Source organism: Bubalus kerabau, chromosome 16, assembly GCF_029407905.1.
Source record: "Bubalus kerabau isolate K-KA32 ecotype Philippines breed swamp buffalo chromosome 16, PCC_UOA_SB_1v2, whole genome shotgun sequence".
NCBI classification, from domain to species: Eukaryota; Metazoa; Chordata; class Mammalia; order Artiodactyla; family Bovidae; genus Bubalus; species Bubalus kerabau.
In genome coordinates, this window is record NC_073639.1 from 52,568,482 (window position 1) to 52,589,374 (window position 20,893).

Genomic DNA, 20,893 nt, shown 5'->3' on the forward strand with positions numbered 1-20,893 from the left:
CCTGTGTGCCGCAACGAACACCTGACGCAGCCAAAGAAACAAAAAAGAAAAAAGAGAGAGAGAGAAAGGAGTGCTTGGCTTGATAGTGAAAGAAACAGAGTCAAATGCAGAGCTCAGAGGTGCAGAGAAATTGATTTCTGAATCCATTTGTGTCTGAAGCCTGCAGTGCCCCCAGACTTCCCATTTATAAGCCAATTTCTCCCTTTACTTATTAAGTCAACTGGAGAGTTTTCATCATTCAACAAGCACATCATCCTTGATAAAGATATGATGGGCCATTGGGAAGTTGACATACAATGCTGTCTGAGACAGAATCTTTTCAATTAGATGGATTTCAATAGAGAGGTCAATGAGGGGTAAAAATTTTAGTATCTGGCAGGAGCAAAAGCAGACACAGGGGAGAAGTGTTTTCCAGATCTAAATCTCCACCAAAGCAAATGAATTCTCTACCCTGTGCTTCCTGGAGCTGGCCAGAAACTTTTCTTCAAGGCAAGGGCTGTACATCCCCAGATGCAGGATTTCTGGGGCTTGACAACCTCTCTTCCCAATTAAGTAAATCTAGATGGAGCCTCCCTTGGCTCAAGTGAAGTCTGACTCATGAATAAATGGTCTTATCTTTTGCAAAAGTCTTTTATTAGAACATAGCATTCTTGGGAGCTTAAGACAGAGTATTAGACCAACCTGTTCTTTCTTGGCCAGCCCAGTCATCCACTTCTGCCTAGCCACCTCTCCTAGGGACGAACATTTGGCTTAGCTCCTACTGGCTGGAGGTTCTGGGTCTGTGCTTGTTGAATAACATCTGGGTTGATAGAGATGCCCAACACCTGGGCCGTCCAATGCCCTACCTATGTGCCATCCAACATGGTAACCATGAGTCACCTGTGTGGCCAGTCACACCCTCTCTGAGTGTGACAACCACAAATGTCTCCAAACATTGCCAAATGTTCCCTGGCAAAGGATGCGATCCTCCTACGGAGAGAACTCCTGCTCTATCTGGATAGTAAGAAGAGCTAACTGAATGTATTGCCCTACATGCTTTATTTCTATGTATTCTCTGCATGTGTTCAGTAACTTCACTTGTGTCCGACTTTTTGTGACCCTATGTTAAAACTCAGGATTCCCAGGTGGTGCTAGTGGTATGCCAGTGGAGGTAGACGTAAGAGACACAAGTTCTATCCGTGGGTCGGGAAGATCCCCTGGAGAAGGAAATGGCAAGCCACTCCAGTATTCTTGACTGGAGAATCCCATAGACAGAGGTGGGTTACAGTCCATGGGGTTTCAAGGAGTCGGACACCACTGAGCGACTTAGCACACATGTTAAAACTTGCAGCAATCTTAGGAGGTTGCTATAAGTATGTACCCATTTTATAAATGAATAAACTAAGGCTTGAAGATCTTACAGAATGCTAGCTCTCAGATGTGCTATTTCAACTGTACTTTGCATCCCAGCTGGAGGGAGTTCTTAAAATTTTTTAAGTTTATTTACTTGTGGTTTCGCTGTGTCTTCATTGCTGTGCGAGGGCTTTCTCGAGTTGCACTGAGTGGGGGTGACTCTCTGGTTGTGGTGGTCAGGCTTCTCATTGTGGTGGCTTCTCTTCTTGCAGAGCACAGGCTCTAGAGTAGTTGTGGCACTCGGGCTAATTGCTCTGGGGCATGTAGGATCTTCCCGGATCAGGGATCAAACCTGTGTCCCCTGCATTGGCAGGTGGATTCTTAACCACTGGACCACCAGGGAAGCCCCAGCTGGAGGAAATTCTGATGCTAGAAGAAACTTTCATGAAAGGAGCTTCCTTGCTTTACACTGGAGACCCCTGGCCCAGAAGGAGGCATGGCTGGGCAATGTCACTCAGCCTAGCCTGACACCCGGGACTCCTTTGTTTTTCTTGATTTTCTTTCATTCTTAGAACCAACTGGCTCTTGAGGATAAAGACCTTTCGATGTTTCTTCCGGAGCCTGTATGATACAAGATGCATGAATAAGGAACTCTCTTCCCTTCTTTGGAAAAGGCATACCCATTTTCCTTCTGGGCAAAGGGTTGCCACTCACAGTGGTTATCAATCTCATGACTCTTTAAAAACTTCAGGCTGTTATTAAGGAACTTAGCTCTCTCAAGGACTCAGAACTTGTGGGATCAATAGTAAATTCAGCAGGGATAAAGCTTTGTGCTGAAGGGAGCCAGTGTACCAGGAAAAATAAGACTATTGCTTATGCGCGATTGCTTTCCAAGTATTGGAACTAAGGTGGACTCCTTTGGTCAGCAGGGGAAAGACGGTGCTGCTGGTTGCTCATGCGTATTATTTTTGGTTCTGCACTGGGATCCATTAGGGAGTTCCCAGGTGGTGCTAGTGGTAAGGAACCTGCCTGCCAATGTAGGGGATGCAAGAGATGTGGGTTCGATCCCTGGGTCTGGAAGATCCCCTGGAGGAGGGCATGGCAACTCACTCCAGTATTCTTGCCTGGAGAATCCCATGGACAGAGGGGCCTGGCGGGTTACAGTCCATGGGGTCTCAGAGAGTCAGACATGACTGAAGCAACTTAGCACACACATATGGGATCCGTTAGCTGGAACCATGCCCTAGAGGGTAAACAGGCTGCACTGAAAATTCATTAAATGTGCTTTTAAAAGGATGCTTTAAACTCAGCATTCCTATCCTGTCATGGGGGGGAGGGTACCTAACCCCCTGTGGCCTCAGGAGCTTCAGAGAAAAGACATGCAGGGCTGCAGACCAGTATAGCGGTCACCCAGGAAGCAGAAGGTGGTGTTTCCTAGAGTCAGCCTGGTTAAGATGAGTGGGTTCGTAGAGCACTGTGAAAACCAGGGACACAGCGTCAATAGCAGGCACCAATGGGACTTCCCTGATGGTCCAATGGTTAAGAATCTGCCTGCCAATGCAGCGGACACTTGTTTGATCCCTGGTCTGGGAAGATCCCACAAGTCATGTCCCCCAACTACTGAGCCTGTGCTCTAGAGCCCACGTGCCGCAGTCACTGAGCCCATGGGCCCTAGAGCCCATGAGCTGCAACAAGAGAAGCCACCACGATGAGAAGCCTGAACACCACAACTAGAGAGCCGCCCCCACTCACCGCAACTTGAGAGAGTCCTCATGCAGCAACGAAGTGAAGTCAAAAATGAATAATTAAATATTTAAAAAAATTTTTATTTAAGAGAAACCAAGCAGGCACTGACAGTCATTATTTTCTCTGCTAACTGGCCTGAATATCTCCTCCTTGGAGGCCACCCTATCTAGAGTCATCCTTTACCACAAGGCCACATCCTGGCACAACACGCATCACATTTCCTTTTCGGTCCTCATCTCCACATGAAATATACACTTATCTGCTACTGTCCACTCCCTCCATCACTAGAATGCCAGGCTCCATGAGAAGGGGGTGGGGAGGGCATGTTCTATTTCTTGTTGAGTACCCAGTACCAGAATGGTCCTTAGTAAAAGGCCAATGCATCTTTGTTGAATGAATCATTAGGTGGTTGTATAAAATACTGTATGCCGTTGAATCTGAGATACTATTACTTCATGAACCACGAGTAAGAAAATCTGTGCAAATTAACCTGTGCAGTGCCATCCATGCAAGGCTCATCTTTATTCCAAGGATGTTCAAGTGTGGACAAATATTTATAGCAGGAGTCCCGAACCTCGGGGATCTAACGCCTAAAGATCTGAGGGTGTGTGTGTGTGTGTGTGTGTGTGTGTGTTAGCGCTCAGTCATGTTCGACTCTCTGTGACCCCATGGGGTGTTGCCCACCAGGCTCCTTGGTCCATGTGATTTTCAAGGCAAGAATACTGGAGTGGCTTGCCATTTCCTTCTCCAGGGGATCTTCCTGAGCCAGGGATCAAACCTGGGTCTCCTGGAGCTGATGTAATAATATTATAAATAAAGTGCACAATAAATGTAGTGTGCATGAATCACCCTGAAACCATTTCTCCCACCTCCCTGGTCGGTGGAAAAATTGTCTTTCAGGAAACCAGGCCCTAGGGCCAGAAAGTTTGGGGGCCGCTGTTTATAGCAAGGACTCTATGATGATGATTACGTAGGTGTTGGAAGTGCTTGTCCCCCTTATGTGTTTTCTCTCCTTGTGCTTTTCTCTCCTGGGCTTCTGTTGGGCACGTGGTTGCCCTTCTCTGGGCTGTTGCTTTTTCATTTCTTGCACGTAAATCAACACAGATGCTGATGTTTGCAGGTCTTTCCACTCACACGCTATTACTCCTATTGACCTAAACCCCAAACACACTACAGACCAGACCCCTTGTCACTCGCTGCTCCTTTATGTCCCTCACTGGTGAAGCTTCATTTCCCAAATGCCCACCAGACAGGGATATTCAAGAAACACTGCAAGGTGAGAGAGAGGAAGAAGCAGAAATGTGCATGTGATATGACCCCACCTCTGCAAAACAGGTGACACAGTTGGTAAAGAATCCGCCTGCCAATGTAGGAGACTCAGGAGATGTGGGTTTGACCCCTGGGTCGGGAAGATACCCTGGAGGAAGAAATGGCAACTCACTCCAGTACTCTTGCCTGGAAATCCCATGGAGAGAGGAGCCTGGTGGGCTACAGTCCATGGGGTCAGAAAGAATTGGACTTGACTGAGCAAACATACACAAATGCTGCAAACAAGCCAAGACAGAAAAACCCCTTATACATGTGCATTTACACACACACCTTGACATGTATGTGTTTATGATTGTATGAGCATGAAGAAAGGTATAGAACGAGATCAGGTAGGTAATTATCATGGATTACCTGAGGGCTGGAAAGGTATGCTATAGCATGTGTGTGTCTGTGTCTGTGTGTGTATCTGTAGATCTCCCAATTTAATTAAAATTTTTTTCCTTTTTGGTTTACAATATTGTGTGAGTTTCAGGTGTATAGCAAAGTGATTGTTATACATTTATATATATATATGTATATGAAATCTTTTCTTTATCAGATTATTTTCCATTATAGGTTACTACAAGATATTGAATATAGCTCTCTGTGCTATACAGCAGGTCCTTATTTATCTATTTTATATATAGTAGTGGGTCTCTGTTAATCCTGAACTTCTCATTTATCCCTCCCCTCTTTCCCCTTTGGTAACCATAAGTTTGTCTTCTATATCTGTGAGTCTATTTCTGTTTTGTAAATAAGTTCATTTGATTTGCCTAATTAAAAAGTCCATGGTAAAAAATAGTTTGTATGATATGATCCCATTCTTGTAAAATAAGATCTCTCTCTAGATGGTTATCCATAAAGTGTCAAAAGAGATTACATACAAAACGATCGCCAAACTTTCAGCAAGAGACCACATACTGTATGATTCCATTTATGTGAAATGCCCCCCAAAGGGCAAATCTACAGAGACAGAAAGTAGATTAGTGGTTGCCCAGGGCTAGGGGTGGGAATGGGGATTAACAGCAAATGGGGTGACAAAAATATTCCAAAACTGGGTCATGGCAATGGTTACCCAACTCAGTCAATCTCCTAAAATGTCACTGAATCATGCACTGGGAGTAAGCTGCAACCCATGCTAATTTTTTAATAACACTGTGCCTGCCACAAAAATATATCTGTAGGCAGCCAGTCTGTAACCCTTGGCTTACCTAATAGGGTCGTCAAGGGGATTACCCAACTCAGAGTTAAGCCCTTGACTTGAAAAATGAAACTCCTGAATCCTCACAATAACCTTTGAATTAGATACCAGATTGTCTCTCAGGGAGATTGCAAATCAGTGATGGTAGAGGTTTAGACCAAGTCATGTCCGACTCTTGTGACCCCATGGACTGTATCCCACCAGGGTTCTCTGTCCATGGGATTTCCTAGGCAAGAATACCGGAGAGGATTGCCGTTCCCTTCTCCAGGGGATCTTCCCTACCCAGGGATCAAACCTGCATCTCCTGCACTGCAGGCAGATTCTTTATTGCTAAGCCACCAGGGAAGCCGCGAATCAGTAATAAAGACCAATGATCAGCAAGGACCTAGTACATGACCATGACTGGGGGGAGGGGGCGGGCCTCTAGATCCCAAACCACGTACCTCTCCCCTGCCCCTCCTCCCAAAGTTACTTTTCAGCCACTGGAAAGAGCATTGCTTGTCCAGCCACAAGCAAAGGAGGTATCCCTCAGGGTAGTGGTTCTCAGCGGGGGTGATTTTGCCTGCTAGGGGACATTTAATAATGTCTGGAGACATGTTTGTTTGTCACAACCCGGAGTGCTAAGGAGAAGTCAAAGAGGCTTCTACACATCCTGCAATGCACGGGACAGTCCCCATAACAAAGAATTAGCCGGCACAAAATAGTAAGAGTGGTAGGGCTGCAAATCCTGTCTCTGAACTTGGGACTTTGCTGTTCAACACAGCAGCCACGAGCCGCACGTGGCTCTGGGCCACTTGAAATGGGGCTCAGATGGAGGTGTGCTGTGTCAAACATATACTGGATTTGAAAGTTGTTGCTGTTTAGTTGCTAAACTGTGTCTGACTCTTTGTGACCCTGTGAACTATAGCATGCCAGGCTTCCCTGTGTTTCACTATGTCCCGGAGCTTGCTCGAACTCATGTCCATTGGGGATTCCCTTAATAGCTCAGTTGGTAAAGAATCCGCCTGCAATGGAGGAGACCTTGATTCAATTGCAGGGTTGGGAAGATCCGCTGGAGAAGGGATAGGCTACCTACTCCAGGACTGTTGGGCTTCCCTTGTGGCTCAGCTGGTAAAGACTCTGCCTGCAATGTGGGAGACCTGGGTTTGATCACTGGGTTGGGAAAATCCCCTGGAGAAGGGAAAAGCTAAACTTTCCAGTTTTCTGGCCTGGAGAATTCCATGGACTGTAAAGTCCGTGGGGTGGCAGAGTCGGAGACGACTGAGCGACTCGCACTTTCATTTTTCACATGTCCACTGAGTCGGTGATCAGATTTAGTGCCCAAAAATGTGAACTGTCATATTAATAATTTTCACATGGACTACCTGTTGAAATGACAATATTTTAAATATAATGGGTTAGACACATGCATTAAAAATCAAATTCACCTGTTTCGTTTTACTTTTTTTTGAATGTGACAACTAGCGAATCTAAATTGCTTATGTGGCCCATGTATATTTCTATTGGTCAGTGTTGTTTAGAACTTCGACCACTTCCTTTTCTCCTCCCACAGGCTTTCGGGGTCTTCTGTAAAGCACTTTGGGACCAGGGTTACCATCAGGTCATAAACCACTGTTGGGTGAATTAGAAAAAAGCATCTCTTCTTTGAGACAGTACCTCCCACAGTCAAAAAATGGTCACAGCATATTGCTGGGATGCTTTACTGCCACCTACTGGAAGGTTTGTGTAACAATTTAGACATCCGTGAACGTGGCATCCGGAGCAGGGAACAATCTCAACAAAGCTGGGCTGCACGTGTTCGTTTTAGGGGTGGGGCTTGCAGCGAAGGACTTTCGCACTCCAATCCTCCCCTTCCGTGGTCTGTAAGGTTCTCTTCCATGCAAACACGTTGTTTTTAACTCCAGAGAGAAGACTGATTGCTACTTGTCAGACTCGATTTGGGGGGGGGAGGGGCAGGTGAGGCGGGAAACATTATCTGGATGCTTTCTCTTGGATATGTGTATATATATATTTTCTGGATATGTTTCTATTGATTTCAAAAAATACACAGAAAGACCAAATGCTTAATTTCTGGCTTCAAAAAGCCCTCACTGTCTTATTCTTTGAGCAAGCATTGTGGGTGCGTGATCATGGTAAATGGTAGGAGAGATCAAAAAGTAGGGTCCTTGCCTCAAGACAGTCTCAATTTATCCACCCAACTTACCTCCTAGTAACCATAAGCTTGATTTATACATCGGTGACTCTATTTATGTTTTGTAGATAAGTTCATTTGTATCTTTCTTTAGATTTCACATATAAGCGATGTCATGTGATACTTGTCTTTTTCTGTCTGACTTACTTCACTTGGTGTGACTATCTCTAGGTCCATCCATGTTGCTGCAAATGGCGTTATTTCATTCTTTTCATATGGCTGAGTAATGTCCTATTCTATACGTACCACATCTTCTTTATCCATTCATTGGTTGATGGACTTTTAGGACCTGGCTTCCATGTCCTGGCTATTGTAAATAATGCTGCAATGAACACTGGGGTACTATATATACAACAGATAACTAACAAAGACCTGCTGTCTAGCACAGGGAACTCTACTCAACACTGTAGAATGACCTATATGGGTGAAGAATATGGAAAAAAATAGATATATGTATGCTGCTGCTGCTGCTGCTGCTAAGTCACTTCAGTCGTGTCTGACTCTGTGTGACCCCATAGACGGCAGCCCACCAGGCCCTGCCATCCCTGGGATTCTCCAGGCAAGAACACTGGAGTGGGTTGCCATTTCCTCCTCCAATGCATGAAAGTGAAAAGTGAAAGTGAAGTCGCTCAGTCGTGTCTGACTCTTAGTGACCCCATGGACTGCAGCCTACCAGGCTCCTCCATCCATGAGATTTTCCAGGCAAGAGTACTGGAGTGGGTTGCCATTGCCTTCTCTGAGATATATGTATGAAGTCAAGTGAAGTCGCTCAGTTGTGTCCGACTCTTTGCGACCCCATGGACTGTAGCCTACCAGGCTCCTTGGTCCATGGGATTTTCCAGGCAAGAGTACTGGAGTGGGTTGCCATTGCCTTCTCCAGGAGATCTTCCCGACCCAGGGATCGAACCCGGGTCTTCCGCATTGTAGGCAGACGCTTTACCATCTGAGCTACCAGGGAAGTATAGGTATAACCAAATCACTTTGTTGTACACCTGAAACTAACACAACATTGTAAATCAACTGTACTCCAATAAAATTTTTAAAAAGGTAGTGTCTAAGGCAGGGATTCTCCAGGAAAACTTTCTTTTGGCAGGACAAAATGGTAACTTTTCTTTTATTTTTATTTAAAAAATCAAAAAAGATTTTTTTTAATGGTAACTATCTTAGACCAGCAGACGACATAGTCTCCATGGAAACTTACTCAAAAGCAGCCACAGACAATATAGAGACAGATTTGAAAGAATGAAATTTTGCCATTTGCGTCAACGTGGATGGACTTGGAGGACCTTATGCTAAGTGCTGCGATTCATGGGGTCGCAAAGAGTCGGACACGACTGAGTGACTGATCTGATCTGATCTGATCTGATGCTAAGTGCAATACAGCAGACAGAGAAAGACAAATACTGTATGATGTCACTTATATGTGAAATCTAAAAACTACAACAAATTAGTAAATAAAACAAAAAATAAGCAGATTTGCAGACAGAGAACAAGCCAGTGGTTACCAGTGGGGGCAGGGGTAATAGGGGTAGTGGGACAAAAGGATTATTATGGGATTATATGAAATCATGAGTGTGAAACTTTTGAAAACTGCAAAATATTATAGAATTTAAAGAATATTCTCTTCAAAAATTATTTAAAAAAAAGAAATAGATTTGAGTGGTCATGTTTCAAAGAAACTTATTTACAAAGCTGGTGGTAGGCTGAATTTGACCCAGAGTTCATAATTTGCCTCATGGAACAGCGGTTTCAACGGCTGCCCCATGGTTCAGACGCACGCGGCTGGTGTGTTTTATATTTTATTTTTTGCCCATTGTAGTTTTCTTTTTTATTACATTTGTTGCCAACATTGAAAAACAGATGACTTTTACGAAATTTGAGGCATCTCTTGAAGGTGTACCAATCCTGAACTCACATTTATACACGGCCATAATGCTTTGTGACCCCATGGACTGTAGCCTGCCAGGCTCCTCCATCCATGGGATTTTCCAGGCAAGAGTACTGAAGTGGGTTGTCATTTCCTTCTCCAGGTGATCTTCCCAACCCAGGAATTGAACCCAGGTCTGAGCCACCAGGGAAGCCCCCTATAACTGGCAGGAGTTGACCATGGCTGCCCTTCCAGAAATGGGCTTGTCTGATTTACCACTTTGCTCACTTAAATCACCCGCTTGGTTACTGTAGGTACTTGGGTCTGACTTATGGTCCACAGCACCCTTGATGACAACAAGGCTGGCATGATGTCAAATTAAGAGATGGAAACGGGAAAGTTTAGTGAAGCCAGAAAGGTTGTGAACACAAACGAACTCACCAGACCTCTTATTTCACCAGGCTAACTTCTCTTGGTGAACAAGACGCCCCCACGAAGTTTCCACCAGCTCAATCCAGATGACTAATGGAACACTTACTTTACACATTTTTTTTTTTTTCTGGCTGCACCACCTGGCTTGCAGGATCTTAGTTCCCCAACCAGGGATTGAACCCGAGCCCTGGCAATGAAAGTGCTGAGTCCTAACCCCTTGACTGCCAGGAACCTCCCTGGAATCACTTACTTTGATGACCTCCTCATCTGTGGACTTGCATTCCACGGACTCTGAGATATCTGTCACGATACTGTTCTCCTCCACCGTGACCACCTTGATGGGCATGGCAACTGTCTTTCCCGTGAGGATGGCGGTGTTCAGGATCTCAGTGTCCTGCGGGAAGAAGGAGACATACCTGGGTCAAGGGAGCTATTTGGTTCTCTTGGAGACTAGGGGAAGCCTTCCACGGTGTGCGCCTCTCCTCGTTTAGGCAAGACATGGCCACAGTTACCTTAGGAACCTGGGCAAAAGGGTTATAGGTGTCCTGCTTGCTAGACAGAAGATCATCTTAAGGTCAAGGACTCTATGTGCTGACCTGAGTGGCAAGTTCAAATTGTGTATTTTGGAGTTTTTTAGAGGAGTCAAATTTGTGGTTTAAAAACTTGATTTAAAAATGAATGTTCAACAGTCTTATGGACACAGTGGGGCAGCAGGTGGGGTACGAATTGAGAGGGTATCATTGAAACATATATATTACCATATATAAAGTAGATAGCTAATGGGAAGTTACTGTATAACACAGGGAGCTCAGCCCGGTGCTCTGTGACAACCTAGAGGAGTGGGATGGGAGGTGGCTGGGATGGAGGGTGGGTGGGATGAAGGGGTGTTTCCCAGGTGACTCCGTAGCTAAAGAATCCACCTGCAATGCAGGAGACACAGGTTCAATTCCTGGATCAGAAAGATACCCTGGAGCAGGGCATGGCAACCCACTCCAATATTCTTGCCTGGAGAATCCTGTGGACAGAGGAGCCTGGTGGGTTACAGTCCACAGGGTTGCAAAGAGTCGGACATGACTGAAGTGATGAAGCATGCATGCATGGGTGATTCCTGTTGATGTATGGCAGAAACCAACACAACAGTGTAAAGCAATTATCCTCCAATTAAAAATAAATTTAAAAAACAAAATAAAAATGAACGTTCAAAACAGAATCTGCAAGGCACAGCATGGGGATTTTTAGTATACTTGCTCATTTCTTGTTACTTCTGGGTGAATTGTCTCATTGTAATAAAGCCTGTCCTCTTTGTAGCCTATTCTCACAAACAAGTTAAATTTTTGTTTGATCAGATCCAGGTGCAAAATCTCATGATAGATTTGTAGAAAAAATCTGGGATGGCAAGAAGCACAAACGCAGCCGCAAGGAGAGCTACTCCGTGTACGTGTACAAGGTGCTGAAGCAAGTCCATCCAGACACCGGCATCTCGTCCAAGGCCATGGGAATCATGAACTCCTTCGTCAACGACATTTTCAAGCACATCGCTGGCGAGGCATCGTGCCTGGCTCATTACAACAAGTGCTCGACTATCACATCCAGGGAGATCCAGACCACTGTGCGCTTGCTGCTATCTGGGGAGCTGGCTAAGCACGCTGTGTCCGAGGGCACTAAGGCTGTCACCAAGTATACCAGCTCCAAGTAAAAATAATATGCCTAGCCGCTGTTAAAGGAGAAGGCAATGGCACCCCACTCCAGTACTCTTGCCTGGAAAATCCCATGGACGGAGGGTCTGGTGGGCTGTAGTCCATGGGGTCGCTAAGAGTCGGACATGACTGAGTGACTTCACTTTCCCTTTAGAAAGATAACCTGGTGCTAGGTGTTTCACAATCTACTTTTAGTTTATTTGTGATTGTCTTCCTAGTTTTCAACCATGACAATAAAAAAAAATATGCATCCTTTTTCTCTGTTGCAGAGACCAAGTAAAAGGCACACATCGGTGAGGTTTCAGTTGTAAGCAACAGAAGTTGCCTGGCTACTTTGTGCAGGAAAGTACTGTGGAAGGTGGAATCACCAAGATGCCCGTGTTCCAGTCTCCAGAACCTGTATGTCTGTTGCCTTATATGGTAAAAGGGACTTTGCAGTTATGATGAAGGATCTTGGGCTTACATGGTGGTTCAGCTAGTAAAGAACCTGCCTGCCAATGCAGGAGCCTGCCAGGCTCCTCTGTCCCTGGGTTTCCAGGCAAGAATACTGGAGTGGGTTGCCATGCCCTCCTCCAGGGGATCTTCCCCACCTGGGAATCGAACCCTCATCTCTTGCATCTCCTGCATTGACAGGCAGGTTCTTTACTCCTGAGCCAGCGGGGAAGCCCCAGATATTCACTACAAGAGCAATCAAAGAGTTGGGTAATTTTTACCCCAAATGCCCATCATCACTGCTACATCTTGGCAACTGGCTTCCTTGCTTTGTGTAGCACACCAGTCTTCTCTTGTTGCCCCACTGTGGCCCATTCCCTCGGAGGTCTGGGGGCTTTGCTTTATCCTGTTCATACTGACTTCATGCAAAATGATTAGCATCACACCTCTCATGTGTCTTATGATTTGCAAAGTGATGAAGAAAACGCCTTCTCTCTTAAATCTGTAGGCGCTGCCTACTGGCACTTATGCAATCCTGTTCCTTATGGTCAAACGAAGATGAAAAGGGGTCTGTGGCTTTGGGATGGCTATTGGCACCTTTTACCTCTGAGTCAATTTCTCCCCAAATCCCTCTCCAGAAACACTGCTCTACTTAGAAGCAGAAGATGCAAGGAAAGAGATTTTCTCAGTTCTTCCTCCAGGGAAGCAATTGACACAGAAGTGACCTTTTGCATTAACTAAGTGCACAGCTGAAAGAAAGAGCCCTCAGTTACAAAGGGGAGCGCCAGCCTCTCTTCGACGCTGGTGCCCATTGACCCTCTGCCATGTCTTCTCTTGGGTCCATGGGATTCCTGGAGCTGGAGTTGGAGCTGCCATCTGGGAAGCTTGGGTCCATGGGATTCCTGGCGCTGGAGCTGCCATTTGGGCAGCTTGTACATTGGCTATTACTGATGCCAAGAATACTGCAGAAATTCCCCAAGTCCATTTTCAGGTTCATTACAGGTAATGTGCTCAGAGTTCAGTCTTAACATTTTCTTTCGGAGAATGGTCTTTGGCTAATGGCTTCATTAAAGCAGCAAACTCCCTCGTGGATTAATTGTGATTAGCTTGCTAATGGTCGCTGCAGTTTCTCTCTCTCTCTCTCTCTCTCTCTCTCTCTCTCTCTCTCTCTCACACACACACACACACGCACACACAGTCTGTCACCTGAGACTTCCTATCCCTAAACTGAGTTACACCAAGATTAACACTGGTGGGTCACTAGATATTTTTCGTGAACCAAGATCAACTTCAGAAGCATGAATGAACAGTCACAGAAATGCCAATATTTAAAATGGATAACCAACAAGGACCTACTGTATAGCACAGGGAACTCTGCTCAGTGTTATGTGGCAGCCTGGATGGGAGGGGAGTTTGAGGCAGAATGGATACATGTGTATGTACGGCTGAATCCCTTTGTCCACCTGAAACTATCACAAAGCTATACTCCAACACTTAATGAAAAGTTAAAAATAACAAAAATGCCAAATGAGTGAAGAAAGCATTGATCTTTGGATAAACTGATTAAGCCACAGGGATGAAGTTCCTTGTATTTAAAAATTCCTTTCTAATCTAAAAAAATAATACAAAATGAGCTTATTTACAAAACAGAAATAGACTCACAGACTTAGAGAATGAATTTATGGTTATCAGAGGGAAATGGTGCGGGGAGAGATAGATTGGGAGGTTGGGTTGGACATGTACACACTGCTATATTTAAAACAATCAACAAAGATCTACTGTAGAGCACAGGGAACTCTGCTCTATACTCTATAATAACCTAAATGGAAAAGAATTTAAAAAAGAATAGATACACTGAATCACTTTGCTGTACACCTTAAACCAACACAACATTGTAAATCAAAGATACTTCACTATAAAATAATTTTTAAGTAAAAGAAATAAAGAAAAAGACTCCTTTCCTGATCAACTGCTTTGGTGAGTATTTGTTACTTGGTGGGCATGGGGAGTCTGGAATCCCAGATTCTACACTATGCTTTAATTTTCTATAGAGCCTTCATTATACTCTTACTGTTTGGATCTTGGTTTCTTCATTTTACAAATTAAGGGATTGGACCACATCATCCACATCTCTTTCCACCTGTCAAATCCTACATAACCATGAAGATCCACCAGCCATTTAATGAACCCTTACTGTGCACCCAGCATGCTCTTGTCACTGGGTTATAACACAGTGAACCAGAGTGATAAGCCCCCATCCACACAGATGTAGGGGATGGTGGGGGGTGGGAGGCACAAGCAAGCAGGCAACCACAATATTGGGTCTGTCAGGACTTTCTCATTAACTGGTGGCAACAATCCAACTCAATTCAGTCTAGGCAAAAAGGCGACTTATTGCCTTGTACAACTCAAGTATCTAAGGGAAGATTTCAGCTTCAGGTACCAGGTTCTCAAAACAAAATTGCAATTAATTCCTACGTCTCTCCATCTCTTGACTCTCTTTCCCGCTGTTTGGCTTCATCAATTAGTAAGCTATTTCTATATAGTAGACCTCCAGCTATATTCTCCATGGCTCAAATCTGTGTTCTTCCATCAAAGAACTCAACAGCAACAAACAAACAAAATCCCCAAATAGCCCAATTTAAAAATGGGCAAAGGACCTGAACAGACAACTCTTCAAAGACAATATCCACATGGCCAATAGATATGTGAAAAGATGTTTAACATTACTAACCAGTGTAAATCAAAATCACAAAGAGATATTACTTCACACCTGTTTAGGTGGATATTATCCAAAAGTCAAAAGATGACTTGCTGGTGAAGATCTAAAGAAAGAAAACCCTTATGCACTGTTGGTGGGAGTGTAAATTGGTGCAGCCTCTGTACGGAGGGTCTTCAGAAAATAAAAAATAGAACAATCGTGTCATCCAGCAATTACACTTCTGAGTATATACCCTAATAAGAAGAACTCACCATCTTGAAGGGTTATCCACACCCCCATGTTCATGGCAGTATTATTCATAGTAGTCAAGATATGGAAAGACCTGAGTGTCTGTCTACAGATGAACAGACAAAGAAAATGTGATATATATGTATACAATGGAGTACTAGTCAACATCAAAAAAGAAGAAAATCCAGACCTCCCTGGTGGTTCAGTGGTTGGGAGTCCACCTGCCAATTCAGGGGACCCAGGTTTGATCCGGGTCTGGGAAGATTCCATATGCCTTGGGGCAACTGAGCATATGTGCTGCAAACGACTGCGGCTGCCCACGTGGAGCCTTGCTCTGCAACAAGAGAAGCCCGGGCACTGCAACTAGAGAAAGCCTGCGTTCAGCATCAAAGACCCAGTGAGGCCAAAAATAATATAAATAAGTTTAAAAATTTAAAGAGAAAATACTGATATTTGTGATAACATGGATGAAACTGGACGATGCTTTGCTAAATGAAAAAAGTCAGACACAGAAGTCAAACACTGTGTGATCTCACTTATATGTAGCATCTAAAAAAAAAAAGTTGTACTCATAAAATCAGAAAGTACACTGGTCGGGGCTGGGAGTTTGTTTATAAGATGGATAAGTTCTGGAGACCACACGTACAGCATGGTGACCATAGCTAATAACATGTATCGAATACTTGCAATTTCCTGAGAAAGTATACCTAAAGTGGTCTCAATGTGCATGCCCATGCACGCACACACACGTGGTATCTATATGAGGTGATGGATGTGTTAACTGCTTGATTGTGGCTGTCAGTTCACAACGCATACATGCACTAAAACCTATACCTTATAAAAATAGACAATGGAATATTACCCAGCCATAAAAAGAATGAAACGATGCTACTGGCAGCAACATGGATGGGCCTAGAAGCCAAGGACAGAGGCTTCAGGAGAAATCATAGCTTCTGGCACCCTTAACTTGGATTTATGGTCTCCATAACTGCGAGAAATTAAAGCTCTGTTGTTTCACCACCCAGTGGTGTATTTTGCTACAGTAACCCTAGAAAGTAAGATATGTCCTTTAGCATAACCTGAGAAGGGGTCCTTGATATTGTGGAGAAGATGTATGGATTCTGTTGGCATAAAATCACGGAGGAGTGATATTATGAGAGGCAGCCAATGTTTGTGTCTCTGGAGGGTATTATACTCCAGGGTTCCTTGGGTTGTGAATCTGGAATTCTGGGAGAGAAGAGAGGAGAAAAAACACCCAGTGGGTATGGGCTTGAGTCACTGAAGAAGAACCCTTGGCTGCCTTTCCAAGGTGGGCCTGGTGCCTTTGAGGGGGTGGGAAATGAAGAACTCCCACACCATCCTCGGATTCTTGTGAGTGAACAATTTTCAGGTTGGGTTGTATCTTTCTGGTTTCTCCTAATTACAGGCATAGCTGTGGGATTAGCAAAAACAACAGCACACAATGTAGAAGCAAGGGGATGGTGAGGAACCCAGGCGTGGACTGGGCACAGTATCCTGGTCTGACTGTAAAACTCCTCTGTCCTCTCCCAGAGACTTGGAGAGATGCTGTGCTGGGAAGAAGGGAACCTTTCCTGGTGAGTTAAAAATATGTGTGTGTGCACGAAACTGACATTGCAGGTTACAGATACGGGGCTGGTTGCTCCCCCCAAATCCTTTTAGAGTCGAGGCCAATTCGCAGCAATATGCCCCACACACTATTTATTTTAATTAATTAATTAACTGAGTTTTGGCTGCTCTGAACCTTCTTTACTGTGTGCGGGCTTTCTCAAGTCGCAGTGAGAGGGTTTCTCGTTGCAGTGACGTCTCCTGTTTTTCGAGCACAGACTCTAGAGTGTGGGCTCAGCAGTTGTGGCACACAGGCTCAGTTGCCTCGTGGCATGTGGAATCTTCCCCAACAGGGGTCTAACTCATGTCCCCCGCATTGCTTGGCAGGCAGATTCTTAACCACTGGACCACCAGGGAAGTTCCCCGGTGCACTATTTAAACACCTGCAGTTGTGGGTTTTCTAAACCCCCAGCTGGACCTGGAAGAGTTCATTTTGTGCAGGACCAGCCAGGAGCAGGTGCTGCCTGCCTTCATCCTCTACATAGCGCTGCTCTGGAGGCCAGGCTGCGAGCCGCCTTTTCTCCAGGCCCCCTGAGGTATGAGATGCTCAGCATCAATGAATGGAGCCCTCCCTCTTGAAAGTAGGTGGGTGTACCCCTCCTGTCCCCCAGCACACATCAGATCCCACTCATCAACACCGTTTCAGAGCCTTGCAGAACATGACTAAGACAGAACTGTTACTTGGACACTTTTTGTGTTATTAAATGTTTGTTCTCTGCTTTTATTGTTTTTTTTTTCCCCCTCTCTCTGCCCCCTTCTGTCAGGAACCAGAGAACGGCTCTGTGTTTCTGAAAAGAATCAATCAAGTAAGGTACTCTTGAATCACTGTCATTTCAAACTTGAAAAAACCCCGAGGCTTCAGAGAAAACGCACTTTGATTTGCCCTCATAAATGTAAATTGGTTTGGCCACTTTCTGCAATTTTTTTTTTAACAAATTGGAGTTTTAATTTCTAAATATATTGAGAAGACAGAATTGCTTCTGAAGGGTTGAAAAAGTTGAGGGTGTGTGAACTGATGGAAAAGATAAGTCCACAGACTTCCCTGGCAGTCCAGTGGTTAAGACTCCATGCTTCCAATGCAAGGATCCCTGGTTAGATCCCTGGTCACGGAACTAGGGTCTCACATGCCGCGTGGTGCAGCCAAGACAAGGAAAGTCCAAACGGCCAGGGGATGGGGTACTTATCCCAGGAGTGCATGTGAAATGCCCAGAGACTTCTCAAGGAGAGAAATAAGAAGAATGAAAATGTGTCATGTCCACCCAGTGCAATATTACTCAGGTGCAAAAAAGGGATGAAGTGCTGATATGCGGGACCATGTGGATAAACCTTGAAACACGTTAACTGAAAGGAGCCAGACACAAAATGACACCTGTTATATATTCCATTTATATAAAATGTCTAATTTTATGCAAATGCATATTTGCATAGGCAAATCCATGGAGATGGAAAGCAAACTGATGACCTGATGGTTGCCAGGAGCTTGGTGGGGGCACGGGGGGCCGGTGGGAAGGCAGACTGGCTGCTTGAAGAGTATGATTTTTATTTTAGGGTGAGGGGAATGTTCTGGAATTGTACAGTGGTGATGGCTGCACAACTTTGTAAATATATTAAGAACCATCCACTAAAGACTTTAAAATGGCACATTTTATTTCACTCCCGGGTATTTATCCAAAGAAGAGAAAGTATTCATTCAAAAAGATACACGTGCCCCAAATGTTCATGGCAGCATTTTTACTAATGCTACGATACGGAAGCAACCTAAGTGTCCGTCAACAGATGAATGGATAAAGAAGATGTGATACAAACACACACACACACAAACAATGGAATATTAGACATAAAAAAATGAAATTTTGCCATTTGCAGCAGCACGGATGGACCTAGAGATTGTTAAACTGAGTGAACTAAGTCAGACAAAGACAAATATTTTATGTTACCACTTACATGTGGAATCTAAAAATGAAACAAACTAATGAAGATAACAAAACCAGAAGCAGACTCACAGATACAGAGAATAAAGTATTGGTTACCAGTAGGAAGAGAGAAGAGCGAGGGACAGTATAAAAGTAGGGGGGTAAGAGGTACAGAGTATTAAGTGTAAAATAAACTATAAGGATTTACTGTACAACAAAGGGAATATAGCTAATATTTTATAATAACTATAAACAGAGTACAACCTTCAACAGTTGTGAATCACTATGCTGTATATCTGAAACACATATTGTATATCAACCACACCTCAACAAAAAATTAAAAAATATTAAATATAGAAAATAAATAAACAATACCCTATAGGTCTGTCAAAAAATGGTGCATTTTATACTGTGTGAATTACATCTCAGTGTGTGTGTGTTGCTCAGTTGTGTCTGACTCTTTGCGAGCCCATGGACTGTAGCCCACCAGCCTTCCCTTCTCCAGGGTATCTTCCTGACCCAGGGATCAAACCCAGGTGTCCTGCTTTGCTGGTGGACTCTTTACTGTCTGAGTTACCAGGGAAGCCCACTTTAAAAAGAGAAGGAAAAGTGTATGGGAGACGGGTTAGTACCAATTTACAATGCTGTGTTAGTTTCTGGTGTATAGCAAAGTGATTTAATTATATATATATTCTTTTTCAGCTTCCCAGCTATCTCAGTGATAAAGAATCTGCCTGCCAAGCAGAAGACATGGGTTTGACCCCTGGGTCAGGAAGATCCCCTGGAGGAGGAAATGGCAATCCACTCCAGTGTTCTTGCCTGGAGAACCCCATGGAGAGGTCATGGCCAGGTTCAGACCTAGTTTAGCTTCTTGGCTGACCATGTGGCCTCAGATAAGTTGATCCATCCATCTATCCTCTGTTCACTCACCCCAGAAATGAGACCAAGATAAAATGCATTTTCAGGTCAAAGACCAGATGCCTGGCCGTCTATACTGATATTGGGGGTTCAGATCTCATGAGAGGCTGAGGATGAGGCAAGTTTAATCTAAAATGTTCCAGAAGGTAGAAAACGACCTCTCTCAAGGGAAACCCTCCTACGCTATTGGTGGGAATGTTAAGTTGGTGCAGCCACTGTGGACAACAGTATGGAAGGTCCTCAAAAAACTAAAACTAGAATTGCCATTGGGTCCAGTAATCTCACTCCTGGGCATCTATCCAGACAAAACTACAATTTGAAAAGTTACATGCACCCTTATGTCCATAGCAGCACTATTCACAAGAGCCAAGACATGGAAGCAACCTAAATGTTCATTGAGAGATGAATGGGCAAAGAAGATGTGGCACCCATATACAGTGGAATACTACTGAGCCATAAAAAGAATGAAATAATGGCATTTGCAGCAACATGGATGGACCTAGAGAGTATCATACTAAGTGAAGGCAGTCAGAAAGAGAAAGACAAATATCATATGACGTCACTTATATGTGGCATCTAAAGCATGACACAAATGAACCTGTCTATGAAACAGAAGCAGAGTCACAGACATAGGGAATAGCCTGGTGCTTGCCAGGCTGGAGGTGGGGAAGGTGGTGGTGGGAGAAGGATGGATGGGGAGTTTGGGATTAGCAGATGCAAAACAGTATATGTAGGATGGATAAATAACAAGGTCCTACTATAGAGCACAGGGAACTGTATCCAATATCTTGTAATAAACCATAATGGAAAAAAAATGAAAAAGATTGGTGGTGGTGTATCTCTCAGTCATGTCTGACTCTGTGCGACCCCATGGACTGCAGCCCACTGGGCTCCTCTGCCCATGGGTCTCTCCAGTCAAGAATACTGGGGTGGGTTGCCATTGCCTCCTCCAGGGGAAACTTCCCGACCCAGGGATCAAACCCATGTTCTTCTGCTTGGCAGGCAGATTCTTTACCACTGAGCCATCTGGGAAGCCAAAAAAGTATATACATATAATTAAATAGCTTTGTCGTACACCAGAAACTAACACAACATTGTAAATCAACTATATTTCAATAATAAAAAAGAAAACAATCTCTCTCAATGAGTATGTGCCTGGGAGTCATTTAGAAGTATAAACAGCATTTAATAATAATAATTTTAAAAAAGGTCCCATTTGGGGAGTGCTGCCTACACAATAGGCACTGCTAAACGCATTCATCTCTACTACCAGCCCATGA

At 44.2% G+C, this 20,893-nt stretch overlaps 1 protein-coding gene across 1 annotated transcript in view; it reads right to left on the reverse strand.

Annotated features, from left to right (window-relative positions):
* TMEM132C (transmembrane protein 132C) overlaps positions 1-20,893 on the reverse strand; it is a 296,615-nt gene that overhangs the window by 26,950 nt on the left and 248,772 nt on the right. Inside the window, exon 5 of the mRNA XM_055549947.1 lies at positions 10,328-10,471. Coding sequence (XP_055405922.1) covers positions 10,328-10,471 — 144 coding nt within the window. The remainder of the gene's footprint in view (positions 1-10,327; positions 10,472-20,893) is intronic.